Source organism: Hermetia illucens, chromosome 4, assembly GCF_905115235.1.
Source record: "Hermetia illucens chromosome 4, iHerIll2.2.curated.20191125, whole genome shotgun sequence".
In the NCBI taxonomy this organism is placed as follows: domain Eukaryota; kingdom Metazoa; phylum Arthropoda; class Insecta; order Diptera; family Stratiomyidae; genus Hermetia; species Hermetia illucens.
Window position 1 is genome coordinate 114811351 of NC_051852.1, and position 21873 is coordinate 114833223.

At 45.3% G+C, this 21873-nt stretch overlaps 1 protein-coding gene across 5 annotated transcripts in view; it reads left to right on the forward strand.

Moving 5' to 3' along the window:
* Positions 1 to 18324: 18324 nt before the first annotated feature.
* The window catches only part of LOC119655933, a 34312-nt gene continuing 30763 nt past the window's right edge, over positions 18325 to 21873 (forward strand). For 2 of the 5 annotated variants that reach the window (XR_005249968.1, XR_005249967.1), the window contains exons 1-2: positions 18325 to 19922; positions 20076 to 20231. Coding sequence is in view for 3 of the 5 variants with exons in the window: in XM_038062117.1 (XP_037918045.1) it covers positions 19616 to 19922; positions 20076 to 20231 (463 nt within the window). In the remaining 2 variants the exon portion in view is untranslated. The remainder of the gene's footprint in view (positions 19923 to 20075; positions 20232 to 21873) is intronic. The other 3 variants (XM_038062117.1, XM_038062118.1, XM_038062116.1) reach the window with 3 other exon arrangements.

Genomic DNA, 21873 nt, shown 5'->3' on the forward strand with positions numbered 1-21873 from the left:
CATAACCGTCCGGTTGTGGATAAAACACGGCTCAATAGGTTACGGTGGGCGGGTCACTTAACCCGTATGGATGAGGGTGATTCAGCCCAGAAAGTCTATATCTATGGTAGAAAAAAAGACGAGGCAGGCCCTGCCTAAGATGGAGCGATGGCGTAGGTCAGGACGCCAGACAGCTTTTAGGGATATCGAATTGGTGGACCTCGGCGCAAAACCGCGGTATCTGGAGTTCCTTATTAAGGCAGGTCTAGACCGGATACCGGTTGTTGTGCCATTGATGATGATGATGAGATACAATAAAATAGGCATGTTATTAAAAAGAAGAAAAAACTTGTAAACTTCAACAAACCCTAAAAATATAGGTCTTAAGTAGTGCGCGGATCATTCTTGTAGGTTTTTTATCGTATGTGAGCAGTAGACGACGCTTTCAAATTAGTTAATCCATCAAAATAGTAATCACTGTTGAGGTCATCAACATTTCCACCTTCAATTAGTGTTCAATGCAGTTCCCGAACAAGATATTTCACAAGCACCTCAACAACCTCCACTGAATTCATGCAATCTAGAAAAATGCAGGTCCAAGACAAGCGCAATAATTTCAGTTTCGTAGAAAAAATCAATTAAATTACTTTCCAGCGCTGATGCACCTCGCGAGTGAATTACCTTGAACCGAGGAACCGCCTCAACAACTGCCATTTCAAAATTAAATGCTGATTGAACTTAGCCGATCAGATTAGTGATTACCACTTGTTACGTAATTGCCACTCAAGAACATCAACTCCATGACGCCTCCATTGGGCAACCCATTTGAGGATAATGGGCAATGCGGGTTCGATCGAGAATGCCTTTAATTTCTCGTCCAATTGCCCAGCGAACGAAACGAGAAAATTGATGACTGTTGTTAGCGAAAAATGTAAACAGAACTGACCTCTGCTCCACCATTGAGGCCCAACCGAAAATATGCTAGAAATGCCCAAGTGCCATCGTGTGGCGACCTTGCGGGAAGCACTTTTCCACCTGAGTCTGTGAATTGGAACAGGTGAGTGAACGAGCTTTTGCGTGCGCGCCAGATACTCAGCGTTTTTCTGAGCTTTCTTAATAGCATGAACGATGCAATGTGAGGGATCGTAAATTTGTGGTACTCGAGACATGTATGAAGTGGTACTTCGAGTTTCAAAATCATGATATTGGCAACAACTAATTAACAATAATGCATAGATTGAAAAAAATTAAGGAAAAAATCTTATAATTCAACAAAAAAGTGAACTAAACATAATAGCCACTATTGGACCTTAAAGTCTTTTTTGATAACAAATACAATAGATAGAAAGTAAGTTGTCGGAAAATGGTCAAGCACCCCACAAATTTCTCGATGCCCTATTCTTCTACTTCTTCTTCTTCTTCTTCAATGGTGTCACAGGCCAGATCGGCTCTTGGCCTCCAGAATGGACTTCTTGTAGCCATCCCGATCCTTCGATCACGTTCTCCAATTGCAAAATTTCAGCAGCTTTTTACTGGTCTCCTCCACTGAGTCCCCCCACCATTTGCGTAGCTTCCAACTGGGCGGCGTCCTTCGGATGTGCTTTTGAATACCCCGTTAGGTATTTGTTTCTCGTCCTTCCGTTCTACGTGACCGGTCCACAGCAATTTTCGTAGCTTTACCACTACCGACGCTGCTGGCTCGTCACAGCTGGTACAACTCATGGGTCATCTCCATCATTTACCAGTATTCGACATAGAACTTTACGTTCGAATATGTCGGTGGACTTCTCTAACGCCTCCGTTAGAGCCCACGCTTCACAGCCGTACAGTAGCACAGCTCGTATCATGGTCTTGTAAATTCGAAGCTTATTTTTCCTGTGCGCCATTTTACTTTTCATTATCCGTAGGACTGAGTAGTATGATTTGTTAACCATCATTATTCGACGCTGAACCTCATCCTTTTCATTACCATCCTTCGCTATGTTTACTGTTAGGTACACAAAATTGTCCACTTTTTCTAAATAAAGTCGCTCATTTTCAGGTTTGGTCGTATTGGCACCTATCTTCTTGATTGGGTCATGAATTTTCTTTTCTTTTCATTAATTCCTAGGCTGACTTCTTGCGCTGCTTCATTTAGTTATAGAAACACTTCCGTGGCGTCTAGAATTGAACGTGCCATGATGTTTATGTCGTCAGTGAATCCCACTGTTTGCGAAGATTTGTAGAGCAATATAGAGTGTGATACCTAACTCCAGTTTGGGGATAACCTATCCAAAAGCTAGGTTAAAAAGCATGGGGACGAGTTCATCTCCTTCCGTCTCACATCTCCGTCTTCCTTCAACCAGTTTTTCTGGTAGGCGGAACCCGCGCATGATACGATATAGTGCTTCTCGTTTGATGATATCATACGCTTGAAGGAAGTCGATGAGCTGATGCACATTTTTTTTCACCAAATATAGTCATGTGGGGTATCAAATGAAAGGTCTCAGTTAGTACTTTCCGAAACTGGTCTTAGTTTTGACATTTGTTGGAAAGATGGAGATTGCGGGGAGTAGAAAATGATAATTTCTTTAACGGACCCATTCTCAGAACTTATGCCCCTGAAAAATCTGAAAAAATCAAGAGGCTGTCACTACCACTAGGCTCCGAAATATCCAACAAGTCGATATCTGTTCAAGTTTGGTGGAAATCGCATTATTACTAGTAAAGTTATAATAGGCCAAATCTGTCGCTTCTTTGCAAATTCAAAACTTTGAATGTTAACATAACCTGAAAGTGGATATTTTCAAATGTGTTTATAAAAGAAATATACAAAACGTTCCATACCTGAAGTAGCCAGTTTCCGCTTTTCCTACTTGTTTGTGCATAGGAAAAATTACGTTCTTGCGCCAGCTGTTAGGTAATTTTTCATTAGTAGAAATTTTTAAAATAAGTTCACGGAGGAGATTATTATACCATCGAATCCCGGAGCCTTGCCCAATTTTTAGTCGTGCAGGGCTGCTTTCACCTCTTCAATAAAAGGAGGTTCGACTGGTGTGTTGCTTATAATTTCCGGGTTCGTCAAAGCTGTATTCCTCGCTGGCGCTTCTACTGGGTTGAGCATCTTCTTAAAGTATTCCACCCATCGTTTCACGATGTCGCCGGGGTTCACTAGGATGTTTCTTTTGTCATCCTTACAGAGACTTCTCTGCGGCGTATAGCCAAGTACAAAATCTTTCACCGCGCCGCATGCGGCTCGCACATTTTTATTTTTCATGTCGCCGTCAAATTTTAATATTCTGTCATTGTTGCTTTTTCCTGCACTTCCGGTTTGCTGTTCGCCTAGGCTCGTCATAAGTTTCTTGTTTTCCCCTTGTGGGTCGTTCTATGTATTTGCGGTAAGCTTCGTTCTTTTTGTTAATTGCATCAGGACATTCCTCGTCGAACCAATCATTACGGGTGCATTTGGTTTGGAAGAAAGAAGAATCACAATTGGCAGCATCTGAAATCAATAAGATGCTGTGTTTTCATGGAGGCTGTGTCATCCAGTTGATCCTCGATGAGAATCGAGGCGTTAGAATCCCCTAACACAAACATAAACTCGTTCCAGGGTGTTTTAGAACTCGTCCTTAATCGCGTTGTTTTTTTCTTCCGTTGATGCGTGGCAGTTCACAACGCATACTTTAAAAAATCTTGTTTTGATGCGGATCACACACAGTCGTTCATTTATTGCTTTAAAGTCAATGACTCGTTCTTTGAATTTGTTGTCCACGATAAATGCCACTCCAAATTCTCTGCGTCCTGATTCTTTTCCGCTTGTGAATACTGTGTGCTAACGTATGTCGTCCACCTTGCATCTGAGCCATTTCGTTTTTTGGATTACCAGGATATTGATGTTGTATCCTGAAACTTCTTTGGGAAGCTCTTGCAAAGCTCTGATTCTACTTAGGGGGCGAACGTTCCAAGCACCGAAGGGATAAACCATATTTCGTTGCTAAAATCGTTGCCATTGAATCCTCCGGTCCGAGGCGGTTGTCCTGGTTGCGCGGCAAAAGGGTATTGCCAAGAGGGGTTGCCGGCCCCTCGCTGGTAGGTGGGAATATAGCATCTCACACTCGCTACGACCGACGTTGACGTTATCCAGCAGACACCCCAGTGGTGACGGTTCGATTCTGCCTGCCCTATTGGTAAAAACAAATACAGAATTAAAAAAAAATATCCTTCTTCTCCTTCTATGATGTTATAGTCAGATGTCTGCCCTTGGCCTCCCAAAGTCTCCATATCTACTCTTCTGAGTCGAGCGTGTTGTGAACTAACTGTTGATTTCGTCTATTTCGTTGTTGTCCTTTGTGGGAGTTGAGCCTAAGGACACAAGAGTTTCAGCTTGTTCGAAATTGTAATCGTTCAGTGTTTCGTCTGATCGACGTCTCTCTTCTAGTCTAAGTCATAACGTTGACCCTGTCTTCATTTACTTGCCAGCCAACTCCCTTGGCCGCTCCGTCAAGCTTCACCAGGGCCTCCTCCACGCTCCCTTTTGATCGTGCCAGCATATAGGAATTTTTTTGTTGAGCATTTTAAGTGCATCATTAACTTCTTCGAGGGGGCACCTGTCCAGCCTTCGATTTGAGGAGATTAGTTTGTGGCACTAGGTAGCTCCTCAAAATATTTGGCCCATCGATTTTATATCTGCTCCGTGCATCCTGCAAAATGTTATCGTGGACTGGAATCCTACTGTCATTGTATTTGTCAAGTTGTAAGCGGATTTCAAATTATGCCCTTCAACAATATTATTCAATCGACGCATCTCGTCATTTGTATGCTTTCGGTTCTTTTTTCTGTGACTGTACTGGTCACATTTAGCTCTTGTATACCGTTCCTTATATGCAGCGCTTTTCTCATCGATTGCCTGCTGATACTTTTCTTCAAAACATTCATTCCTTTGGTGCCGAGGTTCGCGTGGTGGTTTTCACTACAGCATCCTTAATTGCGTCATTTGACTCTTCCGGCTGAGTCTACTCTACATCTAGGCTTCCTAACGCCGGTTCAATGTCCACAAGATTTATTCCAACATCATATTTCTATGCCACTTCTTCGGTCTGGAGCTTTTTAGTATCAAGCCTGATAGCTGCTGCTCCCATTATTTGCTATCTTTCGTCGATATTTTGCTGATACGAGGAAGTGGTCGCTGTCGTAATTTGCCCAGCAATATAATAGTACATCAACAAATTTAAGATGCAGCTCGTTTCTCAATGAAGACATGATCAATCTGGTTCAAAGTGGAGTCAGGAAGGAAAACAAATCAATGAAATTGCCATGTTTCTGCTTTTCTATGAGCCGGCTTTCATTCTCCAAAAATTATATAGTGGGGACGCAGTAGTTCCATAATGGACGAGTTCTTTACCTATTTTTGCACTGAAGTCGCCAAGTACTATCTTCACGTCCTTCTGGGGGCTTTGAATCAAATACTGATTCAAGTCGACTATAGGACTTGTCCTCTACTGAGTCGTCCTTTTCTTCAGTTGTAGCATATACCGTGTTTAGCCAAGCCTTGAAAAATTTAGTTTTCACTCGAAGCCCACTAATTTTGCCTTCGGTTAGCTTCTATGATGACTTTTTTCCACTTTCGAAAACGGAGTGTGTTCAGCAATCAAAAAGCTGTACCGGATGTCAAGCTCGTTTAACATGCTGGGGGCATAAGCATGGGTCCCTTGCAAAATTCTTAGGTACTTGTAGAAGTCACCAATGCTGTCTTGCGGATGGTTTGAATTCAACATTTATCTAATTCAAGTTCCATGCGAATATCACGACTAAACATATATATTATTCGCAACAGGCTTCTAAGGTGGTCGTCAGTACCAACATACATCATGATGTCCCCTAAGTACATCAAGTGTGTCAGTTTGCGGTTAGTACGTAGGCCATACTTTATTGCAAAACCATACTCTCTAGCATTATCTAGTAGCCATGAAAGGGCGATGTATTTTTACCAACCGCTTACGCCCAAATATATACCTATATATATACCTGACACTGCATGCGGCCAGGCACGTATCATGGGTTGCGGATAATAACATGACCCACCCATGTGTGTTCGCCTTCCCTAACCTATTCTTCCCTTTCTGGAGGAGTAAATCTCCTTAATAAATCCGTAATCCGGGGTGAAGAGATCGACGCGCCTATCGGATGAATTGCAGTGACGTTGCACTCTATTTCAGCGGCTCCCCTCCAAATACCTTCCCTACCTTTGGAGGTAACCATGGGGCATTGCAACATTGGGGCTCTGTTGCAAGGTTGACTGCTTCCCCAATACTCGTGGGAATAAAATTGGGGAAAACAATTTAAATTCTCTTAATGGGACCCCAGGGACACGAAGACAGTACCCAACACGGTTAAGGGTCGTTCAACAACATCAGAGCGGCTCTTCGCCCTTGGATGTTTTGGCGGTTATGCCGTCAACCACCAGGGACGGGAGACCTAGGCGTCGTATGGTTTGGACGAACCAACTCAACGAATTTATCGTCCGCGCCTATTACCGTGTCACGAATTTGGAACGGAATCCATCAGGGTACAGACATCGACTACATGACGCGTTCATAACCCGATTTCCGGAGCTAAGTCATGTTCCGGAACAGAACGTCGTCAACCAGTACCGGGTGGTAGTGAATAACAACCGAGTTACCTTACCAACTAGGCAACAAATCTTCCAAGAGGTTTCACTTGAGCTCGGGCTGGAGTCATCAAATTACCGGACTAGTCAAAGGAGCTGTACTCCACCTGTAAGGCACTCCATGAATCCAGTAGTCAGGAGAAGCTTAGTAACTGGGGTTGTCGACCCAATTTATAATGAGGCTTTGACCGCATTCCAGGTCGCATTCACAGAGTATGCTGAGATTCTCCCAGACGCTAGGCCAAGGATCCCAAAACTGAAGTTTACTTCGGCAACTACTAACATCATTGCTGCCGTTGACAGAATTTTGGCTGATCGTTTGGCTAGCGAGATTACTGCTACAGAGGTTCACAGCCTGATCTACGTTGCAGCTGCCACGGTTATTCGTCTCCATAACCAACATCTTAGAGCGAATAACAGAGGTATGCGCAGAAGGACTTTACCGTTCTGGGTGTTTCGACTCAACAAAAAAGTCGAAAAGTTGAGAAAGGAGATTGGTCGTGTGACGCAAGCACTCCTTGGAAATTCATCACCAAGAGTGCACAGATGCGTTGCGAACATCATTGGAAACTACCATCTGTCCAATGATATGCCAATCGAAGAAATCCTCGAGGTGCTGAAGCAAAAACTAGCGGTATGCTCCAATCGCATCCATAGGTATCAGAAAAGCTTTCAGCGAAGGACAGACAACACCTTGTTCTTCCAGAACCAACGGGGATTCTACAAAAATCTCACCAGCTCAGATAGGGAAAGTAACCTCAATCTGGATCAGGCAGAAGACTTCTGGAGAAGTGTTTGGAGCGAATCCAGCCGTTGCAATTTAGAAGCAGCGTGGCTCCCACACCTTATGCGTTCATGCGAGGCCCTCCCCGAAATGACCATGCCTGACGTAACTAAAGTCGACGTTAAAGCAGCCCTTGACAAGGCAGGTAACTGGAAGGCGCCAGGAGTTGACAAAATTCACAACTTCTGGCTGAAGCGGTTCAAGAGCACTCACAGGATATTGGCAAATCAATTTAATCAGATGATTGCCGATCCTGATTTAGTTCCACCATTTTTCACCAAGGGGATAACGTTCCTCATCCCCAAGGAACAGGGTGCCTCTTGCCCTTCAAAATGTCGACCAATTACTTGTCTTCCTACCATCTACAAGGTCTTCACTTCAGTTCTGTGCGCGAACATCTCAAAACATCTTGATGTTCATAAATTGATAGCTGAGGAGCAAAAAGGATGCGCTAAAGGCTCCCGAGGCTGTAAAGAACAGCTTATAATCGAAACGGTAGCTGTAAAGCAGGCTGTCCACCAAAAACGAAACATCTCGACAGCCTACATCGATTATAAATCAGCCTTTGACTCCATATCACATTCGTGGTTACTACAAGTGTTACGCTTGTATAAAATCAACCCGAATGTCGTTCTTCTTCTGAGGACATTAATGAAGAATTGGAGCACGAAGCTATCGGTATCCTCATAAACATCAGGAGAGATACCAATCAGGCGTGGCATTTTCCAAGGCGACTCTCTAAGCCCACTGTGGTTTTGTTTGGCTTTGAATCCGCTATCCCATCTTTTGCGTGAAAGCAAATACGGGTTCCAAGTCAAGCATGGCATATTGTCGAAATGTACATTAAGCCATTTGATGTACATTGACGACATCAAACCGTATGCCAAAGACGAGAACCAACTTCGCTCCTTGCTGGACATTATTATCCAGTTCAGCAGGGATATCGGCATGCAGTTGGGTTTGGAAAAATGTCGCATAAAAACAATTGTTCGGGGAAAACACACCGACAACGAAGGATACAGCCGAAATAACATCCGAATTGAGGGTATGGATTCGGACGACGTCTACAAATACCTCGGCATATTGCAAGCAACAACACCTGCTGTGGCAATAATTAAATCTAAGTTGCTGGGAGAATTTGAACGGCATCTGGATCTTGTCCTTAAAACTGAGCTGTACGGGAAAAATAAGATCATGGCAATCAATACCTTCGCCATTCCCGTCCTTCTATACACTTTCGGTGTGATACAGTGGAGTAGTACCGATTTAGAATCTGTCAATAGACGGGTAAGGGTAGTTCTTGCAAACAACAACATGCACAATAGAGCTGCCGAAAAATTGAGGATCACTATCCCACGTCATCAGGGAGGAAGGGGGGTACTTGATTTAAAAACGTTGCACTACAATCAAGTGCATTCTCTTCGTGAGTTTTTCTATGAGAAACAATCCTCTAGCCAAATACATCAGGCTACCGTCATGGCAGATAATAAATTATCTCCTTTGAACTTGAGAAGCAGAGAATGGGATCCCATGTCGAATGTTACTTCAGTCCAACAGAAGATCGACATGTGGAAAGAGAAACCCATTCACGGAGATCATATAAAAAATTTGTTGTTGTCAGGCATTGACATCGAAGCCTCCAACAAATGGTTGACAAATGGTGTACTCTTCTATGAGACCGAAGCATTCCTAACTTCAATTCAGGATGCTTCGCTCCCAACAAAAAATTATAAACGGTACATTATTCACGACTCCTCAATCACCAACTCCAGTTGTAGATTATGCAACTGTGAAGAGGAGACCATCCAGCACATAACATCTGCGTGCAGGATGTTGAGCGGTACCGAGTACACCAATCTGCTGTGGCCGACGCTTTATTGTGCTCCGCACCAGGGCTTACATCCACGCGTCTCGCGGGGATTAGGACCGGTGTGCCGGGAGGTGATCAAATCAGCGAGAGAGATCTCAATGAAGCTGGTCCCTCCCACAGGAATACGAACACGAAGGCGGGAAGGAAGAGGACGTATGCGCAAGCTGCGGCCTCTGTTCTGACTGCTGCCGTGGGAGTTTCCTCCAAGGATGGCAAAATGTCAGATGGACAATTTACCATCCTCCAAGAATGCCTATGGAAGAAAATGATGGAGCCTGGAACGAAGCCACGATTTAACGATCAAGGTTTTCGTGATGGGCTTCTACATTTGGAGTGCGCTGACGAGCCTGCCTTAAAGTGACTCCAGCAGGTAATCCCAACTTTGAGTTCCGGCGGTCGGCCCAAGTTCACTATTGTGAACACTGAGCTACGCAGGACAGAACATGTCGGATGTTGGCTACCGGGCCCTCGAAGGAAGGCAGAGGACATCATCCGCTTGCTGGGTGAACAGAACCCGGGCATGGACTTTGGACACTGGAGGGTAAAGTTCATGAATGCCAGGAAGGACCAATCTACAAACGTGGAGGGCTTCAACTTGGTATTCGAACTGGACCAACAGAGTCTAAATGTGCTCAGGGGAAGTCACCATATGGTGCTCCACTTTTTCCTATATAGACTGAAATTCAGTCATATCAGGAGACTGTAGGGCATCATCTCCATTTTTGAGAGCGAAGAACAATGATGGTCTTCGACTTACACAACATAGAGCAAATTGCAGCATCTTCGGTGCGCTCTACCACAATGGAGACGTGCGCGGAGGATAGTGCATGCAGGGGCGGAACCCCGTATGGGGGCTCGCACTGGGGAAGGGACTACAGAGTGAATCCTACCTGCTAGTAACTTCTCCTACACCTTCCAAGGAACAGGCGGAAGGAAGGGTAGCCAGGGACGTGAACGAAACTGACTTGATGCCAGTTCGAGTGATCGAATCTATGCAACCCGGACACCGCAAATCAAGTAAGGTGCTAAGTAGAAAACAGCCGAATGCTCTGCGGGATGAGGTGAGATCTTTCGTGGATGAGAACATGGGAATTGCGGTACTCCCAAGTACGGCTTTTCTCAGAGAAATCAATCACGAGGGGATCGAGTCTCTGGCGGTACGGTGTGGGGGAAACCCCGTCATACGCGGACTGCCGCATACGCTTCTAACTGTTTTCTATAAGACAATAGACTAAGTTTATGTCGAAAAACATAAAGATTGGTCAAATCAACCTGCAGCATGCCAAAGCTCCCTCCTACCTGTTGGCAGCGAGAATGACAAAGCTACAGGATTTCCCCTATATCTTTCTGGTGCAAGAACCGTGGGTTCGATTTAACAGAATCTGTGGTATTGGATCAGTAAAGGGGGCTAGGATCTTCTACGACGAAAGATCCATAAGACCGAGAGCTTGCGTCCTGATGTCAAGACGGTTAGAGGCAACTATGCTGAGACAATATTGTTCCCAGGACTTAGCTATGGTCATCATACAATACCAGATAAATGGCGAGAGGAAAAACATCATAGTTGCCTCCGCTTATTTACCCTATGATTCTTTGTATCCTCCACCGACGCAAGAACTTAGGGATCTGGTGGCGTATGCAGAATCAAGTGGTCTCGAACTCTTAATAGGTTGCGATGCGAATGCTCAACATATTTGTTGGGGCAGTAGCAAATGCAATCCAAGAGGAGAGAAGCTATTTGATTTCATCACTTCAGCTGGTCTTATGACTGCAAACGTGGGGTGCGCCCCTACGTTCGTGGGACCGAGAAGAAGCGAAGTAATTGACCTAACAATCTGTACCCCAAAATTGTTAGAGTTGATTACACACTGGCGAGTGCTAGACGAGGTCTCACTGTCAGATCACCGATATCTAGAATTCAATCTGACTATTGCGGGCGAACAGTCTGCAGTACAAAGACGGAACCCTAGAAAAACGGATTGGGCAAAGTTCAATGAACTTCTTGGCAATAAAGTACAGTTCCCTAGGCGACTAAGGACTCCTTTGCTGCTGGAAGATGAATTGAAAACTCTGAACTACACACTTTTAGAGTGTTATGAAGAGGCTTGTCCTATTTCCCGAGGCCAAAGCGGTAAAACAGTTCCTTGGTGGAACCGAGAACTGCAAAAACTCAGGAAATCAACCAGGCGACTTCTAAATCGTGCTTGCAAAAGTAACAAGAACGAAGACTGGTTAAATTTCAGGAACTCACAACGTGAATATAAGAGGCTCGTGAGGTGCTCGAAACGAGACTCCTTTAGAGCGTACTGTGAGGAACTGGAAGGCGAAAGGGAGACTTCAAGGCTGTGCAGAGTCCTCAAAAGGGATGAGTCGGCCAAGTTGGATTCTCTTAGAAAACCCGACGGTACTTTCACGAACTCCAGACTGGACTCAGTACAGACCCTCCTGGAAGTACACCACCCGGGGGAACGGGTGAGAGAGGTGGTAGGGGGAGAGTTGACGGTTCTTGCAACCCCTTCAACACGCAAGTGTTGCAAGAGGAACTGGAACACTGCGAAAGCGGTTGTTACCCTTGAAAAGGTGAGAGCTGCGATACTGTCCTTTGAACATTTCAAAGCACCTGGCATGGATGGCATCTATCCGGCAATGCTAAAGGAGGGTATGGAGCATTTAGAGCGACCTCTAACAAATATTTTTCGAGGATGTCTTGCTCTGGGCTACGTGCCTTCTTCTTGGCAACAGGTTAAGGTAGTTTTCATACCGAAACCTGGGAAAGATGACTATTCTAATCCAAAGAACTTCAGACAGATCAGCTGGACTTCATTCTTGCTGAAAGGTTTGGAGAGACTGGTGGAGCGTCACATTCGTGGAAAGGCACTTAGGTCACACCCACTTAGTGAAAACCAACATGCTTACCAACGTGGAAAGTCCTGTGAGTCTGCTCTTCATTCTTTGGTCACCAAGATAGAGGATGCAACTTTGAATGGTGAGTACGCGATGGGGGTGTTTGTGGACATTGAAGGGGCTTTTGACTGTGCGCCTTTTCAAAAACTTTGTGATGCCGCCAGAGCGCATGGTGTTGATGATGCTTTAATTAAGTGGATCCATGCTATGCTAACGCAAAGATTGCTGTGCGCTGAGGTAGGGGTCGATCGCTACCTGACTACGGAGGCAACGAAGGGCTGCCCCCAAGGAGGTGTGCTTTCGCCGCTTCTGTGGAGTATGCTGATCGACTCACTGCTATGCGAACTGCAAAATTTGCCAATACACGCTCAAGCTTATGCTGATGACGTGGCTGTACTTGCTGTTGATCGGGATCTTGGAACGGTGTGTAGGAATATACAGCGTGCCGTTGATTTGATAGACAGCTGGTGCCTTAGAAATGGTTTGTCCGTTAATCCAAATAAAACCACAATGGTTTTATTCACAAAAAGGAGAAAACTGGATGGACTTTGCCTCCCTGAGATGAGGGGTACTACCCTTCAACTCTCCGAAGAAGTGAAATACCTGGGGGTTACTCTAGATAAAAAACTTCTTTGGAACAAACATGTAGAGGTAAAGATGAAACGAGCTCTCACAGCTTATGGGCTGTGCAGACGGACCTTTGCCTCGACATGGGGACTCAGACCTCATGTGGTAATGTGGATATACGTTGCCATCATTAGGCCGATGTTCGTATATGCATCCGTAGTGTGGTGGGTTAAAGTGAGACAAAAAGGTTTTCACCGTAAACTAGCTGCACTGCAAAGAACTGTTTGTCTGGGTATCACTGGTGCCATGAGCACGACATCCGGCGCAGCTCTGAATGCACTACTCAATTTGCAGCCCCTGGATATATTTATTCAAAGCACTGCAATGAGAGCAGCCCATAGGCTAATTCGATTAGATCTATGGGAAAACAACGGATGTGGGGGGCACAGAGCATTGGAAGAGTTACTGGGAGGACTGAATCCAGTTCTTACAATGCCTTCCGATTCTCGTGTCCCCATACATCTGTTTGGTAGAAGATATGTAGTTACCCTGAAGCGTAGAGAGGACTGGGAAGACCCAGAGGAATGCGTGGAGGGATATACGGAAGTCTTCTACACGGATGGCTCAAAAACAGAAGAGGGTTCTGGAGCCGGAGTCTACCTCTCGAATAAAAACGAGAAGTGGGCTTTTCCTTTGGGACAATATGCAACGGTTTTTCAAGCCGAAGTTTATGCGATCCTAAGGGTGGCAAACTGGGTGATTGACGAGCGGTTGAAGGGCAGGCGCATCGCAATCTGCAGTGACAGTCGACACACCAAACTTTTCCTGCCAGAACCCAACATACGTACCGCAAAGTTTATCCTGTCGAAAAGCAGGAGGACTTGCAGGTGTATTGTGGGCATTCTGACAGGCCATAATTCACTAGCTGGGCATATGTTCAGAATAGGAATTACCGAAGATGATACGTGTCCCTCCTGTAATGAGGAAGCGGAATCCACGGAGCATTTCCTATGTGAATGCCCCGCCTATGGACGTATCAGGCATCAAATCTTTGGTGCCGATGTTCTCCAATTACGACGGGTAGCATCACATCCACTAACGGAAATCCTACGATACGTTAACGAATCCGGAATATTCCGTTAGACGGGGGACGCGAGTACAATGGGCCAACACGGCCTGAGTGCTCAGAAGCTGTAGCTTCTCCCCACCACACACACACACACACACACCAATCGTCATAACTCCATCTGCAAGATTCTCCATCAAAACCTTGCGTTGAAGTATAACTTAGTGGCAACCTACCATCCTTACTATAAGTATACTCCGCAGAAAATCTTGGAAAATTAGCGGGTCAAACTACTGTGGGATCACACTATTGCCACCGACCACAGTGTTAATCATAACAGACCCGATCTAGTTCTGCTTCTGAAGGAAGAACGAGCGTGCTTTATAATCGATGTAGCCGTACCGTTGGACCGGAACACTGTTGAAAAACAGCACGAAAAAATCCGGAACTACGGCCCCTTGGCAGACGATATGAAGCAGACTTGGAGACTACAAAAGATCGAACTAGTCCCAGTAATAATTTCAGCGACGGGATTAGTCCCGCAGAACTTACATAAAGCGCTGAAAACGCTCGATCTTAGGGCTGGACTATACATGGAGATGCAAAAAGCGGTTATCCTTGCAACCTGTGCTATAGTCCGAAGAGTCCTGTCCGGTAACAATCTGACCTAATGGGTTTCAGTCTTGATCCGCACTGTCTTCAATATAAGATCCATGTCTCTGTAGTGTAGAACCTCCGCGTCATTGGCTGAAGTGTTTGCGACAATCGGGATGTAGTAATACATTTTCGCATGGTCGCACACACTTTGCGTTGAAACGCATCATCGCTGTGATGCGGGCCTTTGGATGTTGCCTTCAGCCCATCCTTAGGTTGGTCGCCCCTCGGTCCGGTTGGGCGGGAAGAGGGTCCGTGGGCTTTTTTAACTATATATATAATTCCACATCCGCGAGATATTTTGCAACAACAACCACTGCTATGTCTTCGGCGTACCCCATTATTGTGGTCTCGCTAGCAACTGCGATGTTGCGGGCATCATTTTACATGATATTCCACAATAGCGGTGCCAGAAAAGAGCCCTGTGAAACACTCGCGGAAACAATGTATTCTTTGATTAATTAATTGCTAGAAACACCGCGTAATTACACTCAGATAAATGTATTTTTTGTTTCCATTGTATATGTCGTACCGGAGCCTCCTATCTATTATATAGATGTCGACTAGCGCAGTTAAGTAACAAAGTATACCAATCGCCGCCAATGACCTCCTTATAAGGTTGGAACTGGCCGAGTTGAGCGCATTTTGCACGTCAAGGGTAATCACACCACAATACTTGCTTGCCACCCCTTTCGTACATCGTATTTTCACCTAAGCCGGTGACCAGTTTGATAACGTCGATGGTTGATCTGGCCATACGGCCATAAGACACCAACCTTTGCCTATTCCATGTCTCGGGAAAAATCCCAAGCATGTTTCGAACAACTCTACGAATATTTCTGGTCTCGACTTAACGACCAGCTTATGAACTTTGTTTGGTATGTTGTCGAGGGCCGGCGCTTTGTTGTCTCCCAGTCTACCGCAAATCTCCAGTACTTCTTTTGTCATTACTGAAGGTATTAAAGGCACATCTAAAGACATCTGTAGACTGTAACCGCTTGCACTCTCCTGAGGGAACAAACTCTGAACGATTTTCAGTAGGAGTACCTCTAAATCTCTCCATCACAACCCTGTAGGTGCTTCTTCATGGATCTATATTCGCCTCTGCGTAGAGTTTCTTGAAGCAGTCCCTCTTGCTTCGCTTCAGGTTTCTTCGAGTTTCCTTATTAATTCACTGCTTCACCGCCTGGTTAATCCCGCCCCTTGCTCCCTGAGTCATTCGTCTGGCCCGATGATACGCCGACCGAAAGGCAGCCAATTCACTATTCCACCAACAGTTGGGCCTTCTACTGGAGAAAGTGTAACGTCTCGGCATCGATGAGTCGCATGTCCTCGCGATACACTCCGTGATATGAAGGGCTCTTTCTAAGGGTCTACCTGGAAGTGGCCCAACCACACTTACATGAATGTTTGCTCGTCAATTGCTTTTACAGATCAACCTGATGTACTTCTCATTGTTGGACGAATAAATTTCCAACCGCTTGAATTACTCTTCAGGTCAAAGACTATATCCTGGTGATCATTGTGGGCATAGTGTTCATTAACGTTCCAGGACATATCGCGAGCTAGTGAAGGACAAAAGTCAAATCCACAACCGAACTAGACCCCCCTTTCCGGTAAGTATTAACCAGGCCGTCGTCAGGCAATATGATATCTAACTGCACGAAAGTCTCCAAAACACAATGCACTCTTGCATTGAAGTCACCGCTTATTATAGCCACTTGCACTTGCACCACTCGGGACACTTGCCGCTTCTGTATACCTCCATACTCCTTTCTAGGGCATACAATGGATGCCTGCTGCAAATCGTGCAGCTTGAACTGCTCCACTAAGGCAGTGCAGATATCCGCCTTGGAAATTACCTCATCTAGGTCCTTGCACTGTATACCGATCTCATGTTTTTGAACAGGCATGATAGCACTGTCTCCAATTGAATTTTTGACTTTGCTGTGGAAGCCTTCGGTTTTGCTCTCTTCGGACCTTTTCAGTTCCAGCATGAGATCTCCCTCTTGGTTCCTCCGGATCCTGCTTACATCTCCACCCAAATCATTGAGATCAGGGTCAGCTTTTACTCTATCTAGTATATCTGCATTGGATATATTATCCGTGCTTGAAATGATGATCGCCTCTGGAGGGACCTTCATTCTCTCCTTTTTCTTTGGTCTTTTTTGGTCCAACTTTAGTCCAACCATCATGTACCTTTTGATACATCGGCTCCCTTGGTAGCGCTAGTGTTTTAGGCACTATTTTCTTGCCTACCGAGGTTTTAGGCCCCTTCTTCAAAGCGAGTAATACGCCTTTTTGTTTTTTGGGAACCTGGTGATTTCCTGGATGTTCGTCTTTCTTTTCTCGAACCGTTTTTTTCCTCTGCCCTCTGCATGAGTATACGGGGGGTCACCTACGTCACTGTCGAATAAATAATTACAAGGCTCTCCTTAGAATCTTTCACACCTTCAGATTCCATTCTTCGTTTCGCATAAGTTTTTTCTGACATTAACGGGGTTCCTTTAGCCCAGGTTCTTTTCCGGCTTGGATGTTGGAGGAGGTCTCATAATCGTAGGACTTCTCCTAAATGACTGGTCCACATACGTACAGCAGGGGGTGTACATTTTTCTTCACCAAATATAGTCATGTTTCAAATGAAAGGTCTCGGTTAGTACTTTGCGCAACCGGTCTTAGTTTTGATATTTGTTGGAAAAGTGGAGCGTATAAAGTGGACATTTCACAAACCCATTCTACCAAACTGCCTAGCCGAAAAATCTGGAAAAAAAGAGGCTGCCACTATATGGTGCGTAGGCTCCGAAATACTCCGAATACCGATATTTGTTCGAATAAAATTAACAGTAGTGTATTACTATAATTTTTAGTAATTAACTGCAAAACCCCATTAAGATCCTACGAAGTTTGGGGGAAAAGTGGATATCCTCATGCATATTTTATATGCTAGCTAATAATGCGACAAATGTTCACTCAAATGTTTTTATAAAAGAAATCTACAAAACCTTTCATATCTGAAGCGTCTAGCTTCCAACTTGCTTTGTATTACTGAGGGTTGCATTATTTTGCTTAAATACCTGGCTTGACGATGGAACTGAAGATACTTCCAACATATATAGCTTCACAAGGATTTTGAAAGATACCCCACGGATCTTGATCGCCTGTTATCACGTAATAGTTGTGATCTCGGAGATTGGCTACATGAATTCCGTACGCGGAGTTAGTTTTCACGCGTATCTTAGTTTTAAATCAAATCCGACTCTCAACGGAACGCCAGGGATTAATTTTTAGATTAGCACATTTTATTCCAATAAGTTAGCAAATCGCTCATTTCCTGCGTCCGTAAGTCGCACGGCGGATCTATGTATCTAAAATTTTATGAGCAGATCGCGTTCGCCCAAAATCCGTTACCATTTTGTCCTATTTACAAACGTGTGTTGATAAAAAGGTACCAATTTCAAGCATTTTAATTGTCCTCATATTATATCTTTTGGTTATAAACATTGACAATAGCTAAACACACTAATAAGGGACTTCCCCTATCTGTCACTTCCAATTATTGACAACCTACTATCAAAATGATCTGCGAAAATTTTTATCTCGAAATCATCCCAGCATTCACGTAAACCCCACAAATCCTGTCCTTTGACGACAACTTGAATTTCTATGCCTTCATCTGATTACGCCCTCGAGAAAGGCAAAAATTCTATTTAATAATCTTGTGAAGTTAGTCTTGTCACTGATTTCCCGCCAACGGTCAATTCACCACTTTACCCGAAACACAATCTGAACAGCTTGAGAGGCGCTGGAATCGACCATTTCTCCGCGACGCCACCTGGCTTTCAATCAGGTGCACTATAAAATTGACTTTTCAAAATACCAACAGCCAGCTTTCACGTCGTCTCGAAGTTCCAGCATATTTTCGGCATTTTCTCTGTAATTAACGTGATTTCAAGTTTGCATTTGCTTCGTGATACATCCGGGCATGTATACAAGTCAATATTGACGTGGGGAGAGCCGCATATTTCGTCAAGTGCAATAATTTCGTGTCCGGTCAGTGATCAAGTGCACCTGACTGTTCTGGTTGGGACGCGAATTCACCGTAAATTGCGTCTGCTGGACGGCCCTTATCAGACTTCGCTTAATTCCCGAAAACTGTCCCGTCCTGGCAAGTGGCAGAAATAGGTCAAAGAACACTCAACGGCCGGCATTGGTTCTGATAAAATTTCAAACAGCTGTCAAAGTCACCTGTGCGCTCCCCGCCACTCTGCGCGTCAGTCCATCACCTTCAGGAATCTACTCGAAAACCACACGGCCGACAACTTAACAGCGCTCAAGTGCGCTCCGCAACCGTCATTAGAACGAGACAGCTGTCTAATATCTCATTTTTCAAAGGCCTGCATTAAAATGGCGACTTTTCACCATCAATAAGTCGAGTGAGTGGTTCTGAGGTGATGTTAGTCGTGAGTTTTTCCACAAATAATCCTAGTTTTAAGTCGCCGAATTACACGAAAACATCGTAAAACGTGAGACGGGAGTCGGGCGCGTCTTTTGACATAAGCTTGGTGTCGCGCAGTGATGTAATTCCAGAGGAAATCGAATGAAAAGTTTGCACTGCCAAGTTGCAGAAGTGAAGAAGAAAATTTGTGAAATTCTGAAAATTTGTTAAGAAACGTTGCATCACCACCCGTTCTGTGGTTCGCGGACGTGGTTATCAATTCCCCATTGAATTTGCCCCGGGGACTGTCCGACCGAGTGAGTTTTCAGCCACCCTTCAGGTGCCCCAGGAAACTTCTTGCCTAAGCGACTTTTTCCACTGCTCTTTCTTGTGTGTGCATTGAAAGCGGGTTGTTGTTAGTGTTTATAGGCCTGGTCGGTCCGAGTCGGCCACAGGGAGGCGAACGATCCACGGCAAAACAAGAAGAAAGCAATTCAAGTCTCTGACACGAGTTCCAACTCTGCGTTGTGTGCGGCCATTTCTCGAGAGTTGTGGCTGGCGACAAATTCATCGCATCTGGGGTCGCACACGCACGTTGGATTTTCACGAAATGTCCGCTGCCGTGGCCGAGTCGATTTGAAGACGCCTGACGCGCGACATTTTGACGGGAATTTATGCAGCGCCGCGGCCACCCCGGAAATTGATTCGTAATGGGAAAACGCAGCGCTTACGACAGCACGCCCGCGGCCCAGCAGCAAACAGGCGGCCCCAAGACAAAACGGGCCAGGCTCAATGGACAGCGACGCCACCCGCTCCGGCGAAATGTAAGCTACAACAGCGAAACGTCCGAGGATGAGTCGTCCGCGGCTAGCTCCTCGTCACACTCATCCGCTGCCTCTACAAATGATAAATGCAAACAGTCGCCAAAACCAGACTTCCAGCTGACGCGTGATCTGGTCGCCGGAACCATCCTCACGGACTTGACGCAGAAGGACTGGCGCATTGGAAGTCCAATAGGTGAGAGCTCCGCCAAGTCCTCTGGGACAAGTCCCACACAACCCCTCCCCCTTGCACCTAATTGTCATCTTCCGAACCAATTGATTTTTTCCATTTCATTTTTTGTTTTCTTCATTCCGGTCGCCTGAAATTTGTGTTTTCGTTCTCCCGTAGGCAAGGGCAGCTTCGGAGAGATCTTCCTCGCGTCCGACAACACAGCCGTCCCGGTGACAAGGGACAACGCCAAGTACGTGGTGAAGATCGAGCCACACTCCAATGGGCCGCTCTTCGTTGAGATCCATTGCCTCCTCAACACCGCCAAGAACACAGGTAAGTTTGCGATTGTTTTCATGCACTTTGTTTACCTCCAGCCAGCGATTCACTACATTTTCCGCTCTAGTGCGTTTTGCACTAGAACCGTGCAACGTTAGATCCATTTAACGCGCGTAACCCCCGTGACCAGAATAGTAAAAAGATCTTTTGCTTGCCAGGGAGCGAGTGGCAATCTTTGCGTAATACGTTGACACCCCAACCAGTTCGAAGTGTAAACAAACCTTGTGTCTGTCTGAATATGCCTGCCCATATCTCGGATAAGATAAATCTATTCAAGGTCCGCACGTTGATATCGAGTGGTCTTGCTTAGCTTGGTAACGACTGAGGTCGCGACAAAACAGTTGACAATTGAGCTCGTAGTGACATCACTTCTTTTTTTCGCGTAAATTCTCGATAGAAAAAAATGTGAAGAGGGTGACGTTGGTGTTTATTTAGGAAACTCACGGGGAAATGATGTAGGAGTTGGCGCGACTGCTGAACAAAAGGGTGCAGAATTCAAGACAAATCACGTTAGTAAATGACGAATGCAAATTTTACACTAGTTCGTTTCGCGTGCGCAATGCCGATTTGTGGAATTAGTTTACAGTTCATAGGATTTCCCATTAAATTGAGGTGAACTCCTGCTGCCAGAAAATTCGCAATAGCACCAATCCCAGAGGAATTAAATCTGACTCACCCACTGAGCTGCCCCTATCCGCTCAGCTTTAACTGCGCAATCAAAATAATAGGCGGGTTCTCCATGGAAGTCCTTGAATTTCGCCACACATCACATTACCTGATATGCTGGTTTACTTGTGCAAACCGATCAGTCTAAATTCATTTCAGCCGAGTCTACAAGGGCGGTCTAAGTGCTGACTTGGAAGATACACATCCTGACAATGCCTATGCACAATACATAGTTGGCTTTTCCAGCTCCTGACTTGGGAAATGCTAATACGATTCTACCCACAGCCACCGCCACAGTTCTTTCATGCAAATTGCTGCATCGCTCGTGACGTAAACATTGGCGTGTTATCGTGAATGTGGGGCAGAGTTGTTTAGGTCACGTCCGCCACTACGTCTCTTTTATAGAGCATATAATCATCATCAATGACGCACCAATCGGTATTTGATCTAGGTCTGCCTTAGTAAGGAACTGCCGACATCCCGGCTTTACCCCGTGGTCAACCAATTCGACGTCCCTAAAAGCTATGAGCCCTGTGAGTTGAGGCTCCCCTGCTAGTCGGAAGATGCGACTAAGAGGACTGGGCATTTCTGGGCCAACAACCTGCAAATTTTGAAACGCTATTGCTACCGAAACGTCAACAATGCCTCGAATAGAGGCTGACCTTATGCCGAAGATCTTTGGCTATCGAAAACAGACTATGATTGGTTTCTGGAATGCGCGCACACTCCTCGACAACAGTAGCGATGTCCTCAGAATGCTCGCTTTCTCAAACTTGAGTGGGAAGTCATACGATATAAACTGGACATTTTGGGCCTAAGGGAAGTAAGATGGTGTAACTCTGGAAGGTACTCCTCTCCCTCTTGCGGCAATATGTGTTTATACTCTGGAAAGCCAGGTGGTAGCAGAAACGAATCCGGTGTCTTGTTGCTTTTGACGGCTACAGATAGATTTCGGTCCAGGTTAAGGAGCAGT